Source organism: Peromyscus leucopus, chromosome 19, assembly GCF_004664715.2.
Source record: "Peromyscus leucopus breed LL Stock chromosome 19, UCI_PerLeu_2.1, whole genome shotgun sequence".
NCBI lineage: Eukaryota > Metazoa > Chordata > Mammalia > Rodentia > Cricetidae > Peromyscus > Peromyscus leucopus.
The window spans coordinates 25,833,263-25,860,201 of NC_051079.1; the positions used below are offsets into that span (position 1 = coordinate 25,833,263).

Genomic DNA, 26,939 nt, shown 5'->3' on the forward strand with positions numbered 1-26,939 from the left:
CCCCCCCCCCCCCGACTCACCCAGGACACCGTGCATCATGACAGGCCCTTAATTTCACGTTTACCCCGTTGTCCAAGCCACCCTCCCTTGACTGCACCCCTCTAGACCCAACCACTTTCAGGGCAACACTAGATTGACTCTGCCCACTTGATGGCCTCGGATTGGAGTTTAGTTTTCTTACAACAATGCATGAGTGTAACAAACACCACGCTTCCACCTCAGCTTTATTCGGACAGTAAACACATCACGGGGCTAACGTTCTAGTAGGAGCAGATGGACAACGAACGAATAGGAATGTGTCAGGAGTACTTGGGAACGACGGAGGGAGCACAAATCCCTCCCAGGAGAGGATGGCATGTTGAAGAATGCCCTGGGTATAACAGGGCTATCAGAGAAGGACTGCAGAGTAAGACAAGATCTGTCCATGTGTGCGTCAGATGTGGGGGCTCAACCTCGGACTTCTTGTCTGCAAAGCACGTGTTCTACCACAGAACCACCACTCCCGCCCTGAGCTTTGTTTTGAATAAAAGATCATTCCGGCTAAGAGGCAAGGTGGAACTAGGAAGGCAGGAGGCCATCTCAGAGTCCAGGTCTGAGAGGATGGTGTGTGTGGGGGACTGGGTGATGACAGTGATGGTGGTTGCACATATACACTCAAAAGGTATAGCAGACGAGTTGTCGATGGATTGGCCTTAGAACGTGAGAGCAAAGGTAAAAACCATCTTGTTCTTTCCAGGAGCAATGGCAGCTTGCATGCACCGTACACAATTAAACCCTGAGTCTAGGACCCGACAATTGAACACACAGAAGTCCAGCCCCCCAAACTTCCTATACCAAAGTTCTAATCTTTCTTGTGTGAGAAGTAGTAAGCATTAAAACAAAAGAACTAGTCCTAGCTCATGGTGTATTCTCAGGCAAGTTATACAACCTGAGACTCAGTTTCCTCTTTTAGGAAAATGAGATAGCAATAGTACCCCCATCCTGGAGTTGTAGATAGTGAGGGCAGTGTTCATAAATATTCCTGACACGGAGACAGAGAACTTAGAATTCCTGTGTTAAACAAATTCCCAGTTACAACAGGCAGACCAAGGCTGGGGAAATGGCTTAGTCAGTAAAGTGCTTAATTTGCAAACACAAGAGCCTTAGTTTGTCTGCCCAGTGCCCATATACAAGCCAACACACTGGCATGTGTCTGTAATCCCAGACCCTTGGTAGCAGAGGAAGATACAGAATTCCTGAAGCTCCTTGGTCCGCTAGCCTAGCCGAACTGAATTGATGAGCTCCGGGCCCAATGAGAGACTTGTCTCAAAAAGCAAGGTGAGCAAGCTAGGCATTAAAGGCTTACACGCCTTTAATGTCAATCATTAAGGAGGCAGAGACAGGTAGATTTCTGAGTTCTAAGCTGGCTAGGGCTATGTAGTGAGGCTTTGTCTGAAAAAAAAAGGGGGGGAGGAATTAATAAATAATAAAGGAGAGCAGTCATGAAAGATACCTAAAGTCAACCTCTGACCTTCACACACACAGAAACAAAACCAACAAGCCAGGTGTGGTGGTGTAAGCCTTTACCCCTAGCACTCAGGAGGCAAAGACAGACAGGTCTGAGTTCAAGGCCAGCTTGGTCTACATAGAGTCCCAGGGTAGACAGCCAGGGCTCCATAGTGATACCCTGTTCAAAACCACCACCACCACAAACAAACAAACAAAACTAAGCAGACCATGGAGTAAGTGTTATCTTTATTTGGATCACAAAGTATAAATATGAACCAGGTTTTGGAAATATAGGTTGTAACAGTTCATAAATGGTACCAGAAACTTCCATGGGACCATAACAGCATTACAGTTTTGGTGAGACGGTATAGTTTTCTTACCCCAAACCTTCCCTACCACCAACCTTCTCTGTAGCAATTGATAGGTAATCAATTGCCAAGGATAGTCAACTCCCACGTTCCCTGCTCCTCCTCGGCCTTTCTCTTTACCAATACCTTCTCCAAAGTGTCCTCTGCTCTACCAACCTCGGCATGGAGTAGCACCACACAGGAACGGCAGGAGTAAGGGAGATGTCTTGTCACAGGGAGACTGGGAAAGGCTGACGGCAGAAAAGGGGCCGGGCAGCTGCAGGCATGGACGCCCAATGTCTTCTGAGATTTGGCAGGGAGAGGACACAGGTAAACACCAGTATCTATTACACACGGACATCAGCACCTTGGGCTTTCAGAACACAGACAGTAGACAAAAATCACCTAGGCAAGACTGCAGGTCCAACTCACAGAGTGGCTCTGCCCACATCAATCCCTACGCTCTGACCACACGCAACTCCCCCCGGGTACTCTGCTTCTGGGGTCTCTTCTGAAATGTAGACAGACAATAAATTACTGCAGATGGGTTACAGAGCACGTGGGAGGGTGGCACTGAGCCAGAGGGTAGAGCTGCAAAGAGGTGGGCCAGGATATTGCCAAAGTAACAGTCTAGGCACTTGAAATATTATTGTTAGATTGTTAAAAACTAAATAAATTAACATACATAGAATAAAATAAATATATAATTTAAGAGGCATTTTACAAACAAATAACAAAAAAAAAAATAGTTGTTATTTTCTTTCCCCTGTGGGTAGAAGTCCCAAAATTCAGAGTTCTTGGGCTTGTGGTACTTCACAGTTAGCTCATCAAATCCAGCGTCCTGGAGGGTCCAAACAGCAGATCCCTTGTGGCTACTTGAACACACAGCTTCTCAACTCTGTTGCTTTCTTCCAATCCATAAATCATTCTTCCTTCCTCCCTTTTTTTTTTTCAGTCAAAAGTCCTGGAGCATATGGGATCTAGCTGGCACTTCAATCCAGAAGCTAAGTGTTTAAACAAACCGGTGGGCTCGGTGTGGAGGGGACCAGAAAGGCCTGGAGGGCTCTTCTGCTTCCACTGTGTTGTGATCTGGATCCCAGTGGGCATGTCTGTTTGGCACTTAGAGGCTCTGATACTTTTTCAGAGCAATTACGGGAGGCCCAGTCAGGGTAGCAACTGGGAATGAAGAAGTCTTCATGGCTGCTTGCGAAGTCTTTCCCTTCTGTAGAACTTGTAATGAACCATGGTCTCAGAGGTAGCCGTCCTCTGAAGGTTCCTGGAGCACAAGAGGGAGGCATTGAAAGCTGGGTCCAATCTTAGGAAAGACAAAGAACATTCGGAAGGGGGCTAAGGATACTGCAACCTTGAAATCTGACTGGAGATGCCTCATCAAGTCTCTGAAGACAATTTGGCATGGGAACTGACTCCCCAGTAGTAACCTGACCCCTGCAACCCCTGGTAAAGGAATTCAGCACTCACTGAAACCTACCCAAGACCCACCCGTGCCTTGACCTCTCTCTGCTGCCCAGGGCAAAGAATGGACCATTACCTTGAGCACAGGTCCTTCTCAGTGGGAATTAGTCATGCCTAGCTTCACTTTCTCTTCATTTTCCACGTCATAACCTCCTCGCCTATGGTACCTGAGGAAGATAAAGGGTTGTGAGGAGATGACAAAGTCCAGGTCCCACAGCCAGTCCTTGCAAGGACTCCCATGACTCTGGTTCTTGGAAAAGCCTGGAGGGTATGGCAACTCACTAGTCTTTGGCCCAAATCCAGCTTCCCCAAAGGGATTCCTGTCTCTACCAGCACAGTATTTACATCTGTATGTATGTATGTGTATATATATATATATGTTTTTAGACACAGCACCTCATAACCCAGACTGGTCTAGCATTTTCTATGTAGCCCAGGCTGGCCTCATAGCAGGTACACACCCGTCTTGCCTGACTTTATTTATTTTAATGTTATTTGGTCCTCAAAACATCCTTAGAGAATACAATCCCTGAAAGATTATCATCAATAATATTATCCATGCCTTTACTCCCGAACTACACAACAATGCCAGGAGAGAAATGTTTAAGAGTGTCTCCATGGGTGAGTCACACAGGCCACAGGGATAGGAAGTGAACCCCATGAGGAACAGAGGAACAGAACCTGAATGGCCTGGCAATAGGTACTCTGGGCTCTACACTGGCTCCATGCTGTGTCAGACAAAATAGTTTTTTGAAAATATACAGTAACAAGCCCAGGGGTAGGAGAAAAGGCTCTGTTCCTAAGTCCTAGGAGGAGAAAGAAGTGAGCAATTTGCAGAACCGGCCTTCAAAGGCTCCAAACACTCACCTAAACATGAGAAGTCCCACTATGACAAGTAGACAGACAGATGACAATACCACAGCCACCACAGCCAGGACGGTAGTGTGGTCATACGTATATAAGGGATTCTCCACCGGTAGGGTCAGCCCGTGACACCTCTCTCCATGGTAACCTGGGTGGCATCTAGAATAACCAGAAGAAGGTAGAGTTAATGGTGGAAGCACCCTGTCTCCCTTCCTCACCCCTACCCCAGAGTCTGCTTCAGGCAGGGAAACAGCGAGGGAGGAGCTGAAGGTCTCAGTTTAGATGTGTTCCACATGGGTCTAATCGATTTCATCTGTGCTAAGGTGTTTTGCTTCAGCCACCGAAGAGGACTTGAGCATCAGGCTGAAGGATGGAGCTGAGGGGATTCAGTATCACTCCCTCTAGAGAGGCCCTTCTACATTCTGACCCAGAAATAAACCCAGCCTTGCCCATCAATGCATCCAGCACGCAGTCCCTCCCCACGGCTGCTCAGCCTATTAATAGGCCCTGTCCCGGTGCCAGGAATCGTTTTTTTCCCATTTCCTTCACTTAACTCCTAGCTCCCAACCTGGGAGCTAAACTCCAGCCTTTGGCCTCCGAATGCTGGGCTCTCAGGCCTCCTTCAGCACAGGACAAAACAAACAAACCGAGATAACATCTTCCTGCCCAGCCACCCCGTCAGTCAGTCAGAGCATGAAAGAATGTTAGAAACAATCCCTTGGCTCTTCTCCCTCAAGAAACAAGTCACGTGACAACTGCCTCTTCCGAACACAAAGCATTTCCTTGAAGCTCTTAGGAAGGCTGCTGAAGAAACACATTCACATCCCTTCCTTTGATGTAGGTGGGAGCCCCATGCTACAGAAAGGTGGCAGGGCCTCCCAAGGCCACGCTGCAGGGCAGCAGCATGGGCACGGACTCTAACTTTGTCCACTCACTCCACAACTGCTCATCCGCCAGCTGGGGCAGGGGGTAGGCTTGCCAGCTTGGGGATGTTAGTTAGGTCAGTAGCTGCTGAAGGAGGCACCAAGAACCCAGTGGCCCTCTACTCTGAACCGCATCTTCTTTGGAGGAGGTTGTGCACCTGGAGCCTCAGAGCCTGGACATATCCCTCCTTCCCGACGGTAGGGGCCTGGGAGGCTGCAAGGAGCAGAGATGTCCGCTCTGGCAGTGGCAGAGGGGTGGGGCTGGGTAGCACTGCATCCCTGTCCCTGTTTAGGACTACCTGTACCTATTCCTGGGTACGGAGCAGCATAAAGACAGGTCAGGTCCACAAAGGACAGAATAGCTACCTTACCTAGCCTCTTCAGCTTTGTGTCTAACTCTTGAGTCAGAGTCGGGGGAAAAATACATCCCTACCCTGCCAGGACCCAAAGGAAGCTCCTGGGAGTTTCCCTGGAAAATCATGTGTGCACAGAGATAAGGGGTCCAAGTGAGTAAGTAATCGGTTAGGTCTCATAACTAGGAAGCAGCAAGGCCAAGATCAGAAGCCACTACAATTCTGTCCACCCCGAGCAATGAGGGTAACTGAAGAAAACCTATCTGTGAGGTCCTGACCATATTGTTGTTATTGTCTATTATACACAGCTTGAGTTATAAATAGCAAGCAATCAAGGCCTACCATGACCAAGCATTCTGCATTAACTGCTTCGCAAGGATTATTTTATTTGATCTTTGGTGCTGGGGCCTGAACTCAGGGCCTTTGATTCATTGAACATTTAAGGTCAAACCACCTGTCAAGTAGAAGTTATCATCCCCATTTTGAAGCTGACGAAACCAAGGCTTAACCTCTGCTAAATAACATGCCAAAGCTACAGAGTTAGTGAGTAGCAGAGCCTGGATTTAACCAGCAGTCTGGATGAGTTCAGCAACTATACTATTCCAGGGGAGGGAAGCAGAAACTGGTTCTGCTCTGCACTTCCAAACCATCATCATTGAAACCCTACAGGTAGTTACTCAGATGATAGAAATAAAACTTGGCCTCAGAGTCCTGCAATTCAGTTACATAATCCCTCTAACACCTCTGTCCTGAGTCAAAAGGATAATAATGTAAATGTGCTAATATTACCCACTCAGCCCTCCCTTCAAAGCCTGGCTTCCCTAGGGAAGGAGGGGGGCTGCGTACATTCCACACATCCCTGGATGCAGGGCAAGATCATGTGTCTTGCCCCAAGCCAACACACACATCCATCAAACTAGGACACGATTCTCCTCCCCTTGTCTGTGACCCACTTCAGAACTTGCACGACAACAGGAGTTCCTTCTCGAGTCCAGAGATATTGTCTACACGATCTCATATAGTTCCATATCTACTCCAGAGGTCGGAGGAAGCATCATTTGATAGAGGAGATCAGTCTAAATGAGTTCCGGACCGGTTCTGTTATTTCTAGCCAGGTGATCAGAGGTAATAAAAGCCTACCTCAGTGGAGCATCACTAAAAGCCCGGCCGAAATTGTGTGAGTTATTATACCATCAAACCAGAGGGCAAAGCCTGTATCTCAAGGAATGAGATGCTCAAGCCAGATGGGGTCAAGAGAAGGGAGCCTCTGCATGTGAGCAGTGTGGACAGTGAGGTTCCAGGCCTGTCTCTCTTCTAGTTCAGTCCTTCCCGATCCAACTACCCCTAGGTTTCCTCTAGCCACGGGAAACTTTGCAGCCAATTTCTGGGTCAGCAGCCAGTCGGAAGCCCAAGAAAATTGCTCTTTGAGGGAAACTTTTGGCGGGTGACACAAGGATTTTCCTGTTTCTGGTGGCTGTCAAAGGCTGATTTAGGAAGCCAGCTAGCCTCGAGTCCACCACAGCAGCCAGGACACACCCTCAACTGGCAGTTTCTGGGTCTAAAGTAGAGGAGAAGCCACAAAAAGGGACACAGATGTAGGTGCACAGATGTCACATTGCCCCAAACCAGGACCTCTGTGTCAGAGAACCCAGCCTGGGAAGTGTGCCTAGGAAGGTGACAGAAAGTCTTCTGGTCACTCTCTATGCTCTTAGACTAGTAAAATCCTAACGAGAGTTCTAGGACTACAGCTGCCCTCCATAAAATCCTGCTCAACGCTGTAAGGACAGGGATAGAGGAGGAAAGGCAACACCCAGTGGTGCCTGGGAGCATGAAAAGCATGCTGGGATAGGAGTGAGACCCTGTCCTCTTCCCATGAATTTATTTAGCTGTTGATCTCATGCAAATAACTTCCTACTCACTCTCTGTGGTTTCCTCATTTTTCAAGTAGAGAGAGAAAGTTCTGCGTTCCCTCCCAGCAGAGGGCTTTTGGAAATCCCAAAAGACCATTTCTTTTCATCCCTTTAGACAGTGTACTGCACCAATAAATACTCATCATGCCTGCTGGGCTGAACTTGATTTAAATGTAAACAATTCAGATCTTGAAGAAATAATACCAATATGATTGTTATCACTATTCCCAGATAGTGATAATATCTTACGCACACTTCTTGGGTTCTCTGAGTTTAGGAGGTCAGGGGAGTCCTGCTTCTCGGCTGATCAATGAAAGAGCTGCACATCCATTTGCCGAAACACCCTGAGCCAGTGTGGCTAGACAGACTCCTGGCTCTCGTCCATCCTGACTATGCTCAGAGTCACTTTCTCCTCCCTGAGCTAATGATGCCATTTACACATTTAAGACAAACATTTCCTGTCCTGCCCCAGGACACGGGGAAGGAGCAGACAGAGATCCTTCCATTCTTAAACAAGTCTCTCCAACACACCAAGCTCCTGCCCAGGGTGTTACAGGAAGGGACACACTGACTGTGACAGTGGGAAGCAATGGGTCTGTCTGCCAGCTGCTAGATACAGGACAGAGCTGCTGTGTATGATCAGACAGGACAAGGATGCTTTTAAAAGCCAAAGGACCCATGTCAGTCACAGGTGGAAAAGATGCCATACAGACAGATTTTTTTGACAGGATGGGAGGCAGTGTACACACAATAACATCCTGGACTGTCCAGGGTCTCCTAGGAAGGGCCATAGGGCTCCAAGAGCCTGCCTCTCTGGGCAGAGAAGAGAGCGGATGTTTGTAGCCTGATGTGGTGTGTTGGCCTCAGGCATAGTGGTTACATTATACCTGCCAGTGAGCATATCACCACCGTCATCTCTGAGGGGTTGCCACAGTGGCCACTTGCTGGGTTTGGCCTATGAAAGCATAATAAACCCACACTCCTGACAGGGAATAGTGATGCTGCAGGCTGAGTTAGGTTCCACTGTTAATCCTGCACAAAGAAAACTGTTCTCCAACCCCCTATTCCATACAAGGTCAATATCCTCTATGCCTCCCATGTCCTTCTGTCCCTTGCCTGGGTGAAAAAGTAAAGAGGAGGAGTTTCAACTCCTTCCACAGGATGGTTCCTCTCTGTACAGCCCTTCCTTCTGTGCCTCAGAATCAATCCACGTCTGCTCACTCACTCACACGCACGCACTTGAGCACACCTGCCCAGCATGTGACTTCAGGCACCTTACATCAGCTGCTCTCCTCCCGGAGCCCACTCCGCCACGTTTCCCATCAGCGTTTCTTTCCAGAGAAGTGTCCAAGGCCAGAATGAAAGACCTCCTTCACAAGTGTCAGCCTTCCTAGATACATGCTCATTTATGGGTATGCAGAAGGAAATGTTCTGAAGGATTAAGGAGCGTCACAAACCCATGCCACAGGAAATTGCATCCTCTTTGGTGGTGGTGGCGGCGGGGGACTTCCGCTGACTAAAAATATGTCCCTTCCTTTGAACTTCCTCCCGGAGGTTGAAAAGAAACTGGGTGAAATTATGAATTCAAGGAACAGTGACAAAGAACATGTGGCTGAGAGTGTGATAATGGGATCCTTTCTGGGATGGGCCACTTACTTGCATGATGGAGCCCGGAAATCCTTCAGGTATTGACATTCCCCATGGATGCAGTAGTCCTTATACCTCCTAAGACACGGGTCTCTCTTCTTTCCTAATCCCTTGCCTTTCTTCTTTTTTTTCCCATTCTTTTCTTTGCTTGGCGTGGCCAGAGCTTGTGGTTTGGTGGAGAAAGCAACTGCAGGAAAAAAAGGTACCCAGTTAAGACTCTGTCTTTTGGAGAAAATATCTGCAGATCTCAGTCAGGCTGATCTCAAACTCCCCATTCCACCCACCCCAGTGTCTAAAACATGGAATTCTAGGTGGGTGCCCCACAGCTGAGATGAGGATGCCCACACTCTTTGACCCCCACCTGGAGTCAGAGGCCTGGGAAAGCTCTTCAAGAACTACCAGAAAGAGGAAGCTTTAGGAGGAAATAGAAGTTGGTTGGGTTCCAAGGAAGAAGAGCCTCATTCTAAGAAAGCCAGAGAAACTACAGCCCACTGAGCAAAGCTACCAGCCTTGCCCTCGAGTTCTGCCCACTTTCTACCCCCATCTGTGACTCCCCCACGTCGACGTGATTCTATTTTAGCCTTCAGTCAGCCTCATTTCCTGATACCGTTCTCAGTGACCCACTTGCAGGAAGATAGTGTCACAGACAAAAATTGCTTTGGGAGAAAGAACTTGGCTGTTTTAGGGTGGGAAGCTTCTAAAATAAGAGTGTCTATAGCTTTAGGACCTCCTCTGGAGTACCCATTGGTATCAGGGAACATGTTTGGTGCAGAACCTAGCTCTGAAACAGCAAATGGGCTATCCCTGATTTTAAAGACCTTACTTTTTTGAGTTTGTACAAAGTATCTGCCCCACCCCATGCCCTTTAACAATGTACGCACTTTTTCAAATAGCCATTCAGATTTATCCTCAAACATCCTATTCACACCTGGAATAGGGAGGGTGTTACAATACATACAAGGAACTATCCAGAAGGAACTAGACTATGACATCTCCCCTCTTCTTTGCAGGCTGCAGATACTGGGGGGGGGGGGGGGGGGGGAGAGAACAACTTCACATCCACCTGGGACTGGCCATTAGCCCAGGAGTCTGATGCCAGCCTCTCTCATCCCTGAACGCAATAGTTTAAAAGGTGCTTACTGTCCATAGCTACAGCCTGTGTCTGGCAGAAAGGTGAAAATGATAGGTTAGACTAGGGACATAGAATCCTCAAGACAAATGAGACTTCAACAAGGCCAAGGCACTCTCAAGATGAAAACCGTAGGATCCCCAAAAGGCAGGGAGGGACCTGCCCCAGGGCCGTGCAGGATTGGGATTAGAACTGTGGTCTCTGGTCCTGTTCCTCCTGGCTTCTTCAGAGTTCAGGTGATGCAGGTGGGCCAGAGGAAGCAGGGGAGGACCAAAGTGATCAGAGAGAGAGAATAAGAAGATTGACAGGTTAGGCTCCTGCTGAGGAGAGGGAGCAGTGAGTCAGGTTGGCAGAGGTATGAGGAGCAGCCATGTGGGTGGGGGGTGAGTCACTTCCCAGCCCAGCCCTACCCAGCCTAAGAGAGAGCCAGGAGAATCCAGACTGTTCAGAACATGGGTGACCCCAAGGGTCCACTGTAGAGAGGGAAAAGTGTGGGACCCCAGCCTCAGTTTTGGAGCAGACTCTTGACTTATGCAAAGCAGAACAAGCACCTCAGGAAAGCCTTGGGTGAGGAGGGAGCAGGCAGGCTGAGCAGCAGGTGGGGCTGAACAGGTGTGCCTCCTTCCAACCAAATATAGTCATTCCGGGGTCATGGGGCTTAGTGCTGGCTCCACCTCTGAGAATCACTGCAAGTGGCTAGAGGCAGGGAGGCCATCAGGTTCTGGACTCTGCCCAGTCCCTGCGCTCAGCCACAGAGACAGGTTGCAGGATCACACACACGTAACTCTTTCCTCTAGGAGTCTCCTTAGGGCAGAAAGTCTACAAGTTTCAGATGCACAGCCTTTCAGAGCCTTTCAGAGCCTCCCAGAGACCCAGCACTCACCATCCATGGCCAGCTGCAGCGGCGCTAACCTCATCTACCAAAGCCAAGCGTTCCTCACCGCCCCCGAAGGAGACTAACACTGCACTTTCGATGCTCCCATCTGTCACCTCTCTTTATATGTAATCACCACGCATACAAACATACACCAGATAGGACAGCAGCTCCCCACCCCCCCACCCCCGCCCTATGCAGATACTCTAGAGAAAGCCCTGGGCGGTGGTGGCGGCGCACGTCCTTAATCCCAGCACTCAGGAGGCAGAGGCAGGCAGATCTCTGTGAGTCTGAGGTCAGCCTGGTCTACAGAGGGGTTCCAGGGCAGCCAGGGCTACACGGAGAAACCCTGTCTTAACCCCCCCCCCCCGCAAAAAAAAACACACAACTCTAGAGAAAGCATCTCAGCCATGCTTTCCTATAATCTAGCTTGCCTTAGAGGACAATCTGCCTCTTTCGGTTTGCTCCAAAGTATACAGAAGAACCCACACCAGGTGAGACCAAAGATAAGAATGATAGCATTATTTGCAGAATCCCCCAACTACAATCAGGCCATCAGCTTTTCCTTGAAGTCTTCCATAAACATCCCCTCAGGGGATGGGGTGGGGGGCAACAGCATAAATCTCAGGCCTGTGTATTCCTCAGCTTCGAACAGCATCTAAGGTTAGGCGTCCCCCTTACCCACCTCTGAAAAGGTTAGGATCTGTCTCTTCCAAGTCCTGGACTTCCTGAGTACGACCATCTCCCGTGGGTAGCAGCTGGTTTGTGGATCCAGTGGGAGAGTCAAGGTTTCTGGTTGCTGCCGCCAGACCTCTCCGAAGCCGCTCCAGACTCTCACCGGTCACCAACGCGGACAACACTGGGCAAGAGAGGAGGCCACATCAGACCCATCGCCTAGACCCCACGCCACCACGCCATCGGGGTCCACGCCCGCCCTCTAGGGCGCACTGGCCCCACCAAGTGGCCCGCTCCGGGGGTGGGGGGAGGCACCGCATCGATTTTCCCACGTGTCCCCTGCACGGCGCCCCCACCCCACCCCCGACCTCGGAGACATCAGCTGCCCTCTTACCTGCGGCCAGAAAGAGCTTCAGCACCACCGACGGCAGCAGCTTCATGGTCCCGAGGCTGGCGGAGACGGCGAGGCAGTGATCACTTTGAATGCAGCGGCCGCTGGACGCCTGCACCGGGGCCAGGCGGCGGAGGGCAGCGAGATTCCACCAGGCGAGGTCTGCTGCCCGTTTCTGGGTGCGATCCTGCCGAGGAGCTCTGCGGCCGCGGTACGTCTGTCTGTTCGGAGTCGGTCAGTGCATCCGCCCAGCCCCTGCGCGTCCGTCAGGCCGACCGACCAGCAGCGTGTGGCATGCAGCTCCCCGGGCCGACTGAGCGCTCGCTCGCAGCGCGCGGCCGGGAATAAGGCTCCTGGAAAGGAGTGGGAGCCCCGCCCCGCCCGGCGCCGCCCCCTCCCCTCCCCCTCCCGCGCCGGGAAGCCCGCCCGGGGAGGCGCCGGCAGCGCTGCCCCGGACTAGGAGGCAGTCGGTCGCCGAGGGAGGACCCGGAGGCGCTCACATTTTTGGGACCAGGCCAGAGCAACCGTGGCCGGAGTGTGGGTGTAGAGCGAATGACCAGCAGGTGGTGAAGACCGGATCCTACCTTTCCTCCAACGCCGGTCCCGCGGCAGCCTAGTGAAAGCTGAGCTGAGAGCTGTTCCAGGCCTGCGTCCCTCTGCATCTTTGACAAGTCCCCGTTCCATACTAGGTATCTGCACTCAGAAGCCTACCGACACGGCAAGCAGTAAATAATATTTCGTTTATCGTTTAAAAATTAGATACACGAATGCCAGCTCGTCTCCTGAGGGCAGAGTGATCACGACCTGAAGTTGCAGTCTTTTTTTTTTTTTTTTTTTTTTATGCCAGTCCAACAACAGCAAAGGAAGTTAGGAGTGGCCTCCACTGCTTCCCCCGGGGGACATAGTCTGCTTTAGGATTTCTGAGCTGTGCAACATAATTCCCAGGCGTTTGCAATCAGAGAGACACAGAGTATGGGACAGGCCTCATATTCTTCCTTGGGTACTAAGACCACCCTCTCAAACATGAGCTCTCCTCTCAAAGGACCCAACCAGCTAACCTAGATGAGAATGTGTGACCCGTGCCAGACTGATGTTTCTCTCCCAGCTGGTGTATTTTTACGGGGAAGGGGTCGCCTGGAGTCAATGTCCTGACTCAAATAATGACTCCCTCAGTAAGTATTTCGGCTCCCGGGGACGTGCTGGGTAGGGAGTTTGACACAGGGCTGGGTTGGCATTCACAGTCCCCAATTGTGCCAGACAGAGCACTTGCCTGATTCAGCCATGTGTAGGGATAAAAACAGGCCTGCTATTTATACACTGTCTACCCCACTCTTTCTCCCCGCCCCACCCCCACACTGCAGGGGTCAACCTGGCTCGCCCCCTCTTAATTCTCCTCCATACAGTCCCGGGCCTAGGTTCCCACAGTGCACTGCCGTGTCTACAGACTCAGACTGCTACTTACTGTAGCGACCTTGGACAAGACAACTGATTTTTATATTTTTGGAAGGAGGCTAATTTGTTTTATTTTCTGTGTGTGGGTGTTTGCCTGCATATATGTCTGTGTACAACATGCCTGCCTGGTCCCCACAGAGGTCAGACGAGGGCATCAGATTCCCCAGGACTAGAGTTACAGGTGGTTGTGAACCCCTGTGTGGACATAGGGAATCAAACCTGGGTTCTCTGGAGGAACAGCCAGTGTTCTTAACTGCTGGCCGTGTCTCTAGACCCTAAGATAACTGACTTACTGAGCCTCAGTTTCTACATATCCCGAGTAGGAATAACAGTAGTAATATTAACGACATCTACTTTGCAGAGAGTTTTTTGAGGATCGAATGAGGGGACAAATATAAAGCAGAAAGCATAGTGATGGGTATAAGTTCTTGATAAATGTGACCTATTATTATTATTATTGCTGTTGTTATCACCAGACAGTCAACCTTGGTTACTCCTTTTCCTTAGAGCCCTTTCCCTTCCTTCCCCGGACACCCAGTCTGGCCAGGTGTCAGGATCCATGTGCAGACAAATGGGTTTCGGACGGAAGCTAACTTGTCACCTATTTGGCCCAAAGCCACCTTGGGTGCTGGTCTGGGTACGCAATATCGGGCCTAGGACCTCAGAAATGGCCACCACCCCAGCCACACCTTCATCTGCACCAGCAGGTGTTTGATCACCTTCTTAAAACCAAGCCATCTAGGGGTCAGGGTTCTCCCCAGGGCAGGGTGGAGGGAGATACTTCCTGACACATGGCCAAATCACTCCCCCCCCCCCATTCACGCCCTGCTCTCCTGTCCTAGCCTGCTTCTTCCTTCCTCTGCTAGGTCCTTCCGCCTCACCCCCACGTCAGCCCAGCTTCACTGGGGCAACTCCAGGCTTTCATCACACCCAGGAGCCTCACCCTATCCAGGTCTGTGTGTCAGGTTTTATGAGGAAGGGCCTGGAGAAAAGAAGACGAAAAACTTGAACTGGACTTGGGATAGTCACTTCCCTTCCCAGAACTGCACATAGTCTGGGACCAAAACACTGAGCAAAATAAAACAAAATGACAGGATGGGAATGCAACTCGGTGACGGAGGGTTTGTCTAGCACGTGCAAAGCGCTGGGTTTGATCTTCAGCTCCTCAAAAGTGCTCAAAAAAGAAAAACCACTGCCGCCGCCGCCGCCGCCACCACCACCACCACCACCACCACCACCACCACCAAAAGCAAAACCCTGGGCATGGTGACTCACACCTGTGATCCGAGCTCCTGTAAGATGGAGGGAAGAGGATCAGGAGTTCAAGGTCATCCTCCTCTATACATTGACTTTTAGTCCCATCTGGACTACATGAGGATTAGTCTCAAAACCAAAACATCTCAATCATAATTCGTCCTGGGTTAGCCTCATTAGCTGGCTTATTCCAGAAGCATTCACAAAACACTTTTCAGATGCCAGGGAGATCCTGAGATGGGAGTTCAAATGATGTGCTAGAAGAGGATGCGTTCTGGTGCCTGCACTCACACCTTAGGTTTGATGATGGATTAATAAAGCCTTATCTGAAAAGACGACGGGTAAACTGAGGCCTTGGGTGAGGAGAAGAAAACAGACATGTGATCATTGGTGACCGAACATTCCAAGTCTCATCAATAGTGCAAAGAACAGGATGTAGAAACAAGCTTGAAGCATTCAGAGAGGAGCATGCAGACCAGAAAGGTGGTGATGTGAAATCCCAGTGGGACAAAGGCTAGGGCAGAGAACGGAGGACGTGAAGATGTCAGGGTAGACAGTGAGTTTTATTCCCCATCATTGTGAGAATCCAGTGAGATGGGAATGGAAAAGCAGAGTTATGCAAGAATGTTCCATGTTCTTTTTGCCTCCTGCAGGTCCCTCCCCCTGCTTTGGTGGTCAAGGGCCAGAGTCTGATGGAAAAGTCTGCTTTCTTGAACTCTCTCTATTGAGCAGGAGCAAACTGAGGCTTGGGGACTGACCAGCCTTTTGCTACTAATGAGTCAATAGGGAACTAGTCTAGAGCAGAACCCATGGCATCCTGTTTCCCAGCCCAGGCTAGGTTCCCAGGCAGCCAGAAAGGCAGGCTCCCTGGGACTCTGAGTGCTGCTGACTCACTGCTAAAGCACTGAGTTCTTGATCTGAGTACCCTTGCTTGCCAGTGTGGAGGAGCTGGGAGAAAAGGAGCCACAAGACACTGGAGTGGGGCGGCATGAGGGGTGCTCTTGGAGAGGGACCACTCATGATCCCTTCCCCTCTGCGGCTGGTACATATATCTTGTAGGTGGGTTCCCTTAAACCTGACTGTGCATCAGAATCACCAGGGACTATACTCAAGATGAAAAGGCCCAGCCAGCAGTGGTGGCGCACACCTTTAGTCCCAACACTTGGGAGGCAGAGGCAGGTGGATCTGAGTTCGTGGCCAGCCTGGTCTACAGAGCGAATTCCAAGACAGCCAGAGCTACACAGAAAAACCCTGTCTTGAAAAACAAAACGAAACAAAGAAGGCCTAGACTCAGGGTTGGGGATGTAGCTCATTGGACGAACACATGCCTAACGCGTACAAGGCCCTGCACTATGAAAACAACCAACTAAACAAACAAAACAAACGAAAGGTTATGTAAAACCAGACATGGTGGTTCATACCTATAATCTCAGCACTTGAGGCCAAGACAGCAATATCAAGATTGGAACTGGAACCTCTGAGGCAGGGGCAGAGGAAATTTGAGTAGAGAGACACATCCATGTGCTCAGTGCTTAGCTTGTGTTCTCTTATTGATCCTCCAATATCAGATATGCTAGAAACGTCACCCCCATTGGACAGGATTAGAGCTCAAAGATGTATGTAACAGCCTAAGGTCACCCAGCTAGAATTGCTATGGCTGACCAATGTGCAGCCCTCTCTTTGATTTGGGCTTCCAGCTTCAGTTTAACGGCATCCGAGCCAGTGATGAGAAGGCAGCAGCTTCCCCTCTGCCCGTGCAGACAATACCATCGTCAGCTTTACCGAGGGAGTCCTGGGGAGTGCTGACCACAGTCACTGCCTAACTGGGCGGAAAGGTGGGTTGAATGAGAGCAACAGCAGCTGGTGAGGTGGATACGCTCTTAGCAATCACACAACTCTGAGTTTGAATTGTGGCGCTGATTTTAGTGTCTTTTTGTTTTTTTTTTTCCAGCTTGTTGGACATTTATTTGCTTTAGCATTGGTTGTGAAATGCTTGCTGGAGCCATTCCTCTCCTTTACCGTGCGGGTCCCAGACCTCACACTCAGGCAGGCCACCGGGCTTGGCATCCAATGCCCTCACCTGCTGAACCATCTCTCCAGCCTCTTCGTTCAGCTTTCTAACCTGTAACAAGTCATAAGTGTCTTCTTATATGCAGTTTATACATCTCGAACTGAGGGCAATGATAGTGAGGATCATAGGGCTCTTGTGATGAATATATCAGATCGTGTATATGAAATAGAATATGGCCGGGCAGTGGTGGCGCACGCCTTTAATCCCAGCACTCGGGAGGCAGAGCCAGGCGGATCTCTGTGAGTTCAAGGCCAGCCTGGGCTACCAAGTGAGTTCCAGGAAAGGCGCAAAGCTACACAGAGAAACCCTGTCTTGAAAAAACAAAAAACAAAAAAAAACAAAAAAACAAAAAACAAAAAGAAAAGAAAAAAGAAAAGAAAGAAAGAAATAGAATATGGTGTCTGACATACAGAAGGTGGTAGATGGTTAATGACAGTTGTTATTATGAACAAATTCTCTCTCTCTCTCTCTCTCTCTCTCTCTCTCTCTCTCTCCTTTTTTTCTTCCCAAGTGGGGATTTGAGATATATCCATGCACTCAACACGTCCTGTGCCTTGCTTCAAGCCTTAGATTCCTCACTTAAAAATATGAGTTTCCAGGCTGTGGTGGCTCACACCTTTAATCCCAGAACTTGGAAGGCAGAGGCAGTCAGATCTCTGTGAGCTTGAGGCCAGCCTGGTCTACAGAGCGAGTTCCAAGACAACCAGGACTGTTATACAGAGAAACCCTGTCTCCAAAAACCAAAATAAAAAAAAGGGAGAAAAAAAATGAAATGAGGGGTTAAGCAATTATGTGGTGGCTAGGGCCAGGGAGGTCCATCATGCTTTTTAATTTTTTTCCCTTGTCATGCTGCTGTCAAAAGGCTTGCTAAGACAGTTCTGCGATGATCTAGAGTAGCTAATCTAAAATACTCTTTATCCCGGGCCAACCTTCCTCGGAGATGAAGTGCCAGATATGGCTATGCATAGTAATGAGGTAGAAAATTACAAGTGTGGAAACGTCATACCAAGAACAGCAATTCTTGCTCAGAGTTCATACAGAAGCTTGTGTGCAGAGGATTTGGTGGTGTCCTCAGCAGCCCCAGAGCTCTGTTGGGTTGGGGGAGAGCGATTAAAGAGAGCACTCTACTGGGGGATGCTTTAGCAACAGGTAGTCATGAGGCTAGAGCCACCCAAACTCAGACGGTCAGGATGTACGGTCACTATTCCGTCTCTGGCTGGTTTCTCTTAGCCTAGCTGAGTCAGTTCATCCAGCAATTTTAGAATGTTGATTTATGGCCTGTCTTTGGGGTCCCCTGCACCCCTTTATGTTGGCCTGAGGCGTCAGGTAGGGAATGGGGATGGCCATGCTCTGACACCTGAGTGGGGCCAGGATTTGAACAGTATAAAGAACAGGAGTGGATGTGGTAGGAAGAAGCTTTGGTAGAAACGTCTAGAAATCCAGGACACTCAGCCAGGAAAGGACATTTATGATGTCCCCATTCTCTCATTTATTTCCATTTCCAACTGCATTTCTGTGACTTTACGCTTCGGCCATTCCCTATCACAGATGGCTTTCTGCTGGCAGGAAGGGAGCAAAAGAATTCCTCCTTCCTCAAACAACCCACCTCCCTCTTCAAGGCTTAGATTCCTTACATGAAAAAAAATAGAGGGGTTGGAGCAGTCATGCCATGTCCAGGCACTGGCCGTGGAGTCCATTATGTGTTATTTCCTGTCATGCTGCTGTCAAAGGCTGAGACAATCTCCAGACTCTGTAGTGGCTGATCTACAGGCATGATAGCTTTTGCCTGTGACTCAGTCTCTTTGCTTGTAAGGCCAGGTGATGGTGGTACATGCCTTTCATCAGGAGGCAGAGGCAGATGGATCTCTTGAGTTTGAGGCCAATGTGGTCTTCAGAGGGAATTCCAGGACAGCCAGGGCTACATAAAGAAATACTGCCTCAAAAAAACAAAAGGAAACAAAAAAAAAAAGCATCTACTTATGGTGCTCTTGGGACAATTGAAGGATAGTCTCTGAGGTGCTTAGGAAAATGCAGAGCTCCATGTGAGTAAGTTAGTACTCTTGTTAATTTTTCCAGTGCTTAACCTTGGAATGCAGTCACACCATACTCTGTACCGGAAACAAGCATGTTCAGTTCCTCATTGGTATGGAGTTACAGGGCAGAAATTTAACAGTTTAACAACCATCTACAGCGAGGGCTGGTCTAAGACAATGGTTTAGGAAGGAGGAGATACTGCCCCCTAAAGGACACTTGAGGAATTTGTGGGAGAGTTTTTTGTTACCAGGTAATTCTTAATGTGACTGAGAAAAAAAGTGGTCGGGGCTACATAGCTAAGGATTGTGCCCAGCCAGCTGTGGTGATGCACATCTGTACTGTAATTCCAGCACATGGAAGGCAGAGGCAGGCTGATCTTTGTTGAGTTCAAAGCCAGCCTGGTCTACACAGTGAAGGCCAGGCCAGGCAAGAGTACATAGTGAAACCCTGTCTAAACAAACAAAAAAAAACAAAAAAATGAGAGACCTCGGCCCTGACTGGCATGTCTAGAGCATGTTCCTCCCTCAAGGCTCAGGGACCTATGCAGAAAAGGGGGCAGAACTATTTATAAGGCCAGAGGTGGTAAATGACTTTAAGGCAGCAGTGTTTTCTAGACATAACAGGACAGTTAGATATATGAACTCAGTGATTGCGACAGTACACATGAAACCTGCATCATTTCAAGCCAGGGGGGGGAAAAACAGCATGGAGGAGAGGAGGTGGACACCAAGTCCTGCCCCTAGTGTTTGGTGTTTGGCTGGTCCTGAGAAGGGGAAAGTCGGTTCCCTAACGGTGTGGCACCTGGCATATTCAAGGCGGAGCCCGTGCCCAGAGGAATCAGTCCACACAAGCGGACGTGATGAGTTCAAAACCAGAGAGGAGGAACAAGAAGTTGAGGAGGTGGGGAGGTTCAGAGGATCTGGGGGGAGGTGGGGGGTGGGAGAGGGGAGTAAATAGGATCAAAATACACTGTATGAAATTCTCAAAGACTTGATTAAAAAACTACCAAAAGAACATAAAAACAACAACAAAAACCCAAAAGACCAAAAAGGAGGGGCTAGAGAGATGGCTGCTCCTCCAGAGGACCTGGGTTCAAGTCCCAGATCCCACAGCTCCAACTGTCTATAGTTCCAGAACCAGGGGATCTGACGCTATCTTCTGGCCTTCAAGGGCACTGCATGAACACAGTAGACTTAACACACATGTGTGGGCTGGAGGGGACACCCATATCCGTAAAATAAACCTAAAAATACACAGAATGGAAAACAAACAAATTGCCGTACATTTCATACTTCTTTTGAGCGGCCTGCTGCCTTCCTGGCTAAAAACCTTGCGCTTAAACCCATTTCTAATTGATATAAAATATATAGAGGGGTTTTCCTTGAGCTTTTCCGGGAAGGATGTTAGAATGGAATGCTCATTTTGGTGGTATCTGAATCAGTCAGTATCTATAGCTGTCATATTCCTGGTAAGCCTGTGTCGACATCTGTAATGTCATTTCTAGAACAGTCTTGACGGAAGAGTTACATATTGAATGACTTTGTTTTGAGATGGGGGGGGGGTTGTATCTTGCTATTATGTCCAGGCTGACCTTGAACTCTTGGGCTCAAGCATTTCCTCTGCCTCTACTTCTGAGCAGCTGGAGCTAAAGATGCTTCATTTGCCTGCCTCCAGGTACTGATTTTAAGACTAAGTGTGCAGATAGGGTATTACCTTTGAACAGAGTTCTGGTAACAGCCCGGGTTATAAAAGTGAAGTATGAAAAGAAGAAACTTCCCTTTTTTTGAGACAGGGTCTCATGTTTCATAAGCTGGCCTCCGAGAATGATTCTGAACTTCTAATTCCTGCCTCCATCTCCATCTCCCAAGGGCTGGGACTGCAGGCATGCACCACTGCATCCAGTTTATTCTGTGGTAAGGAGTGCACCCCAGGCTTTCACACATGCTAGGAAAGGAGTCTACCAACTCGACTCCACCCCAGTCCAGATTTTAAGGGAGGTGAAAACCACTGACATTAAAAGACAGGCATGAGAGCCAGTGAGATGGCTCAGTGGGTAAGGGTGCTTGCCACTGAGTCTGAGGAGCTGAGTCCAATCCCTGAGTCTTACAGGTAGGAGAGAACAGAATTCTGATAGTTGTCCTTCAACCCCCCCACACAGACTCTCTTCCTCTCCCTTCCTCCCCCCACACTGCCCCCCCCCCCCGGAGCTGAAGACTGAACCCAGGCCCTTGCACTTGCTAGGCAAGCGCTCTACCACTGAGCTAAATCCCCAACCCCCACTTTTTTTTTATACACACCAAAAGAGCTCGCTTGTATCCTTTGGTAAAGTGTTATTCTAGGTGTGCTTATTGATGAAGTCTCTTGTACAAATTCTTGCAGTTCCTGTTTTTGTTTGTGTGTGTGTTTGTTGTTATCTGCTTTGTTGTTTGGTTTTTTGTTTGTTTTCAAGACAGGGTTTCTCTGTGTAGCCCTGGATGTCCTGGAATATGCTCTGTAGACCAGGCTGGCCTCAAACTCAGAGATCTGCCTGCCTCTGCTTCTTGAGTGCTGTGATTAAAGGTGTGTGCCGCGCCGCCGCCCAGCTACTTGGTTGTTGTTGGGGTTTTTTGGTTGATTTTTTGATACAAGGCCTCACTGTGTAGCCCTGGTTGTCCTGGAACTCTCTGTGTAGACCAGGTTGGTCTTTCAAACTCAGAGGTCCACCTGCCTCTGCCTCCGGAGAGCTGGAATAAATGTGTGTGTGTGTGTGTGTGTGTGTGTGTGTGTGTATGTGTATGTGTGTGTATGTGTGTGTGTGTATGTGTGTGTGTATGTGTGTGTGTGTATGTATGTGTGTGTGTATGTGTATGTGTGTGTGCGTGTATGTGTGTATATGTGTGTGTGTATGTGTGTGTGTATGTGTGTGTGTGTATGTGTGTGTGTATGTGTTTGTGTATGTGTGTGTATGTGTGTGTGTATGTGTGTGTATGTGTGTGTGTATGTGTATGTTTGTGTGTGTGTGTGTGTATGTGTGTGTGTGTGTCTGTGTGTGTGTGTGTATGTGTGTGTATGTGTGTGTGTATGTGTGTGTATGTGTGTGTGTGTGTGTGTGTGTGTGTGTGCCACCACATCAGGCTCTATTTTGTTAATTTCTTTACTACTTTGCTAGAATGTCGCCTTCACCTGGGGAGGAGCGTGCAGGGAGTCGGGGTACACTCATCCCTGTGGCGGCAGTCTCCCCTATCTTACTGCAGGGGGATTTGATTCTTGGGAATTATCTACCCAACCATCTTTGTTTCCACAAAAGAAAGCCGAGACTCAGAGACAAGGCCCTTCATGAAGGACTCCCGAGAACTCTGTGACTTCACCAGGATGAGAACCAGGTCCTTGAACTCCAGGGTGCACATCCAGGGCTGCTCCTACACACAGCATGCCTTCCCCTGGCCCTGTCTAGGATTCCAGAGGCTGACCTGGTTTCCTAGGCAACTCCTTCACCAATCTGCCAGCTCTGAGCACCCAGGCTCAGAGGTTGAAATGAGGCTGGGGAGGAGGTTTGGTGGCACCAGAGGTTATAAGGAACTCTTGGTGCTGGGCCACAGAGATAGGCAAGGACAGGCTTCCCAAACTTTAGCAGGAGCTATGGTGGGGAGTGTGTATGTGTTTGGGGTTATTCGTGTCTAACCCCTCAAGCTTTCTTGAGTCACTTGCCCCTTAAGGTTGGGACACATTCTTGAAGGGATGGTCACAGGGGTTCCCCTGCCTTTTCAGCCCCTAGGCCAGTTTCGGCTCCTCTGGGGACTGATCCACCTCAGTGACTTAGTGACTCCTTCTTCTGCCTTGGACCAACCTCCTGAACTATTGAGGAGGTTGAGGGACCGAGACATCTGAATCCCATTTCCAATGAGGGCTTTGGTTCTCATTCAAACGAGCCTGACTGTCTTTCCCCTCCCCGTCCTGAGATGCACCTCCACATGCCATCCCTCGGGGCCAGGCTGCGTTGGGCCAGGACTAGGCAGAGATTCAAATACTCCTCCCTGCCATCTTGCCATTTCCGAGCCTTGGCAGAAAAACAAAAACACAACCGCTTGCTCTTAGGGAGCGGCTCCCACGACTCAGGCCATGGAGGGCAGCGCCCTCGTGTGGCCCCCAGAAAAAGCGCAGTTCTTGGCCCAACCCTTCCTTTCTATGCGTTCATCGAACAAATATTTATTGAGGGCCACTATGTGCCAGGCTGCTCAAGGCTCCGGGGCCAAGTCAAGTAAGATACCGCTTCACGGGCTGTACAGCTGTATGCGTGTGTGTAGAGAGGCAGGCAATAAACCCCAAACAGTAAACAAGGTTACTAGTAGTAACTACTAAGTAAGAAAAACAAAACAGAAATGTCATAGAATGATTCCAGAGGGAAGGTTCCTTGAGTAAGTCATCTTTGAGATGAGACCCGAGGCGCAAGGGTCCAGGCATGTGAGGACCCAGGGAGAAGATATTCCTTGCGGAGAACAGCAAAGTCCCTTGGGCAGGAGCAGGCTTTTCATTCCCCCAGAAAGGGGCTGGAGGGTAGGAGGTGAGCAAGACCGCAGCAAAAGATGTGTTCAGGAGGGTGGGGTGGTGCGGTCACCAGCAGCAGCGAGAGACACAACTTGAGGCTGCCAGCTAGGCAGCCTGAAGCGCTCCCCTCAGATACTCAGGGGCTCTATTCAGGGAGAGGATGTGCTGATGCCTTTCTTTATCTCATCCACGGACTTTCGTCTTGGAGGAGGAGACCTTTTTAAAGGTACATTCCGTAGCCAGCGGTGGTGGCACGTACCTTTAATCCCAGCACTTGGGAGGCAGAGGCAGGCAGATCTCTGTGAGTTTGAGGCTAGCCTGGTCTACAGAGTGAGTTCCAGGACAGCCAGGGCTACATGGAGAAACCTTGTCTTGAAAAACCAAACCAAAACAAACCAAAACAAAAAAGGTACATTATGTAGGCTTGCAGCTGGAGAAAGGAGTGCCCTTACTTATATATAAGTCAGAAGGGGATTGAACTCAAGGCATAGCTCATTGTGTGTGTGTGTGTGTGTGTGTGTGTGTGTGTGTGTGTGTGTGTGTGTGTGTGCTCACGTAGAGCTCCAGTCTCCTAAGCAGCTGGGATTACAGGCCTGTGCTACCAGGTCCAGGTTAGAAAGCCTGAAGGGAGAGTTGGGAGTGTTGGGTGTGTGTGTGTTTTGCCTGCATATATGTCTGCCCATCATCTGTGTGCCTTGTGCCTGAGGCCAGAAGAGGCGGTGCCATATTCCATGGAATTGGAGTTACAGACTGTTGTGAGCTTTATCAAACCAGGGTCCTCTAGAAGAGCAGCAAATGTTCTTAATCACTGAGCCATCTCTCTAGTCCTAAAAATATTTTTATTATACAGGATTCTTTTAGCTATCCTGGGTCTTTTGTTTTTCCATATGAAGTTGAGTATTTTTTCTTTCCAAGTCTGTGAAGAATTGTGTTGGGATTTTGATGGGGCTTGCATTGAATCTGTAGATTGCTTTTGGTAAGATTGCCATTTTTACTATGTTAATCCTACCTATCCATGAGCATGGGAGATCTTCCATTTTCTGATATCTTCTTCAATTTCTTTCTTTAGAGATTTAAAGTTCTTATTAAAAAAGTCCTTCACTTGTTTAGTTAGTGTTATCCCAAGGTATTTTATATTATTTGTGGCTATTGTAAAGGGTGATGTTTCTCTGACTTCTTTCTCGACCCTTTTATCATTTGTGTATAGGAGGGCTACTGATTTTTTTGAGTTGATCTTGTATCCTGCCACTTTACTGAAGGAGTTTATCAGCTGTAGTCATTCCCTGGTAGAATTTTTGGGGTCACTTATGTATACTATCATATCATCTGCAAATAGTGAAAGTTTGACTTCTTCCTTGCCAATTTGTATCCCTTTGATCTCCTTTTGTTGTCTTATTGCTCTTGCTAGAACTTCTAGTACTATATTGAATAAATATGGGGAGAGTGGACAGCCTTGTCTTGTTCCTGATTTTAGTGAAATTGCTTTGAGTTTCTCTCCATTTAATTTGATTTTCTTTTCTTTCTTTTCTTTTCTTTTTTTAAACCTTTTTAGAGCTTTATTGGGAGGAGAGAGAGAGAGAGAGAGAGAGAGAGAGAGAGAGAACAGACGGAAGGAGAGAGAGCGGAAAGAGAAGCTCGCTTTTTTAAAAAGATTTATTCATCTATTGGAATTTGTAAAAACAAGTTATAAAGGGCTAAGGATAAAAAGGCTTAAATAATGATTTAAAAATGACTTGAGATGTATTAAAAAAACATGTTTCAGACTTCTTTCTCTTGCTATTCTGCTGTTATATTGAGACTCCAAAGTTTCATAATTTTGCTCTAACTAAATACCATTTGGAATTTTTGTCTCTTTAAGAAGGTTCTTACAGGCTTCAAGAGATCTAAACCCACCAATGCCCACAGGCGAAAACAGACTTCAAAAAAATACTATCAATCTATGGTTTGTTTCCCCAACTGCCTATTTCCTTAAGGGACACATCTTTTTTTTCTCTCTCTCTGAATATTGAAACTCCCCTTTCTCATCTGCCAAAACCATGCATTAAAATTTCCAAATAAACACCTAAGAGAAAAACTTCCTCTTCAAAATTTCTTAACTTCATGTTCTGCCCATTAATATATATTTGTTCCAACAGATTTCTAATCACTTAAAGGTTACAGACTACTCAAACTGCTGCCTGCACGTCCCTAGTCTCAGATGGTCCTACATCACCTGGACAACAGATGAAGCAGTCTACTCTTCCTGGACTTGGTCAATATTCCAGCCTTTTGGGTCCCCAGATACACCCCAAATTTCAGCAGGAAGTCATTCATTTATTTACAAAAGACTGGAATATTGATTTACTAACCTGGGATATATGCTGAAAAGTCTATTTAACATATGCTATCAAAAAATTACTAATGTTCTCAATAGACTAAAAGATTTACTGCTGCTTTAATTTTGTGCATCACTATACTCATTACTACTATAAAAAACTGTTGCTACATTAATTTTAGGCATATCTGCCTTGACAGCTATTATTACCACCTTTGCTATAGCTACCACTTCCTTAGAGTGCAAGAAATCCATACTGCTCTATTTGTTAATGAATTAAATAAAAATGTTACCTTGGCTTTGTAAAAAAAAACCAAAAACCTATTTATTTATTATGTATACAGTGTTCTGTCTGCACGTATCCCTGCAGGCTAGAAAAGGGCACCAGATTTTATTACAGATGGTTGTGAGCCACCACATGGTTGCTGGGAATTGAGCTCAGGACCTTTGGAAGAGTAAGCAGTGTTCTTAACCTTTGAGCCATCTCTCTGATTTTCATATGTTGAACCATCCTTGCATCCCTGAGATGAAACCTACTTGGTCATGGTGGATAATTTTTTTGATGTGTTCTTGGATTCGGTTTGCTAATATTTTGTCGAGTATTTTTGCATCAATGTTCATGAGGGAGTTTGGTCTGTAATTCTCTTTCTTTCTTTTCTTTCTTTCTTTTTTTTTTTTTTTTTTTTTTTTCCGAGACAGGGTTTCTCTGTGTAGTTTTGTGCCTTTCCTGAACTTGCTTTGGAGACCAGGCTGGCCTTGAACTTACAGAGATCCACTTGCCTCTGCCTCCCGAGTGCTGGGATTAAAGTCATGCGCCACCATCGCCCGGCTGTAATTATCTTTCTTAGTTGCATCTTTGTGTGGCTTGGGTATCAGGGTAATTGTAGCCTCATAAAAAGAGTTTGGTAGTGTTCCTTCTGTTTCTATTGTGTGGAACAATTTGAAGAGTATTAGAATTAGTTCTTCTTTGAAAATCAGGTAGAATTCTGCACTGAAACCATCTGGTCCTGGGCTTTTTTTGGTTGGGAGACTTTTGATGACTGTTTCTATTTCTTTAGGGGTTATTGGTCTATTTAAATAGTTTATCTGGTCTTGATTTAACTTTGGTATGTGGTATCTATTCAGAAAAGTGTCCATTTCTTCCAGATTTTCCAATTTGTGGAATATAGGTTTTCGAAGTATGACCTGATGATTCTCTGGATTTCCTTGTTGTCTG

At 48.0% G+C, this 26,939-nt stretch overlaps 1 protein-coding gene across 2 annotated transcripts; it reads right to left on the reverse strand.

The window, feature by feature from the left end:
* Positions 1–1,715: 1,715 nt before the first annotated feature.
* Positions 1,716–12,438, reverse strand: Hbegf (heparin binding EGF like growth factor). Of its 2 annotated transcripts, none has more exons than XM_028886829.2 (6): positions 12,078–12,438; positions 11,694–11,867; positions 9,015–9,192; positions 4,176–4,331; positions 3,385–3,475; positions 1,716–3,150 (listed from the first exon to the last, which is right to left on the reverse strand). In XM_028886829.2, exons 1-5 carry the CDS (start codon positions 12,121–12,123, stop codon positions 3,403–3,405), a joined length of 627 nt encoding a protein of 208 aa, XP_028742662.1. In that variant the 5' UTR covers positions 12,124–12,438; the 3' UTR covers positions 1,716–3,150; positions 3,385–3,402. The 2 variants fall into 2 exon arrangements, with proteins under 2 accessions (XP_028742662.1, XP_028742661.1); XM_028886828.2 differs by having other exon boundaries at positions 1,716–3,111; positions 12,078–12,437.
* Between the last annotated feature and the right edge of the window lie 14,501 nt (positions 12,439–26,939).

Excerpts from the sequence above, each read along its gene's own strand:
- Hbegf (XM_028886829.2), bottom strand. The coding sequence starts at position 12,123 with ATGAAGCTGCTGCCGTCGGTGGTGCTGAAGCTCTTTCTGGCCGCAG. Across the intron at positions 11,868-12,077 it reads GAAGCTCTTTCTGGCCGCAG|TGTTGTCCGCGTTGGTGACC; the intron begins GTAAGAGGGCAG and ends TCTCTTGCCCAG. Across the intron at positions 4,332-9,014 it reads TTCCGGGCTCCATCATGCAA|ATGCCACCCAGGTTACCATG; the intron begins GTAAGTGGCCCA and ends TGGTTATTCTAG.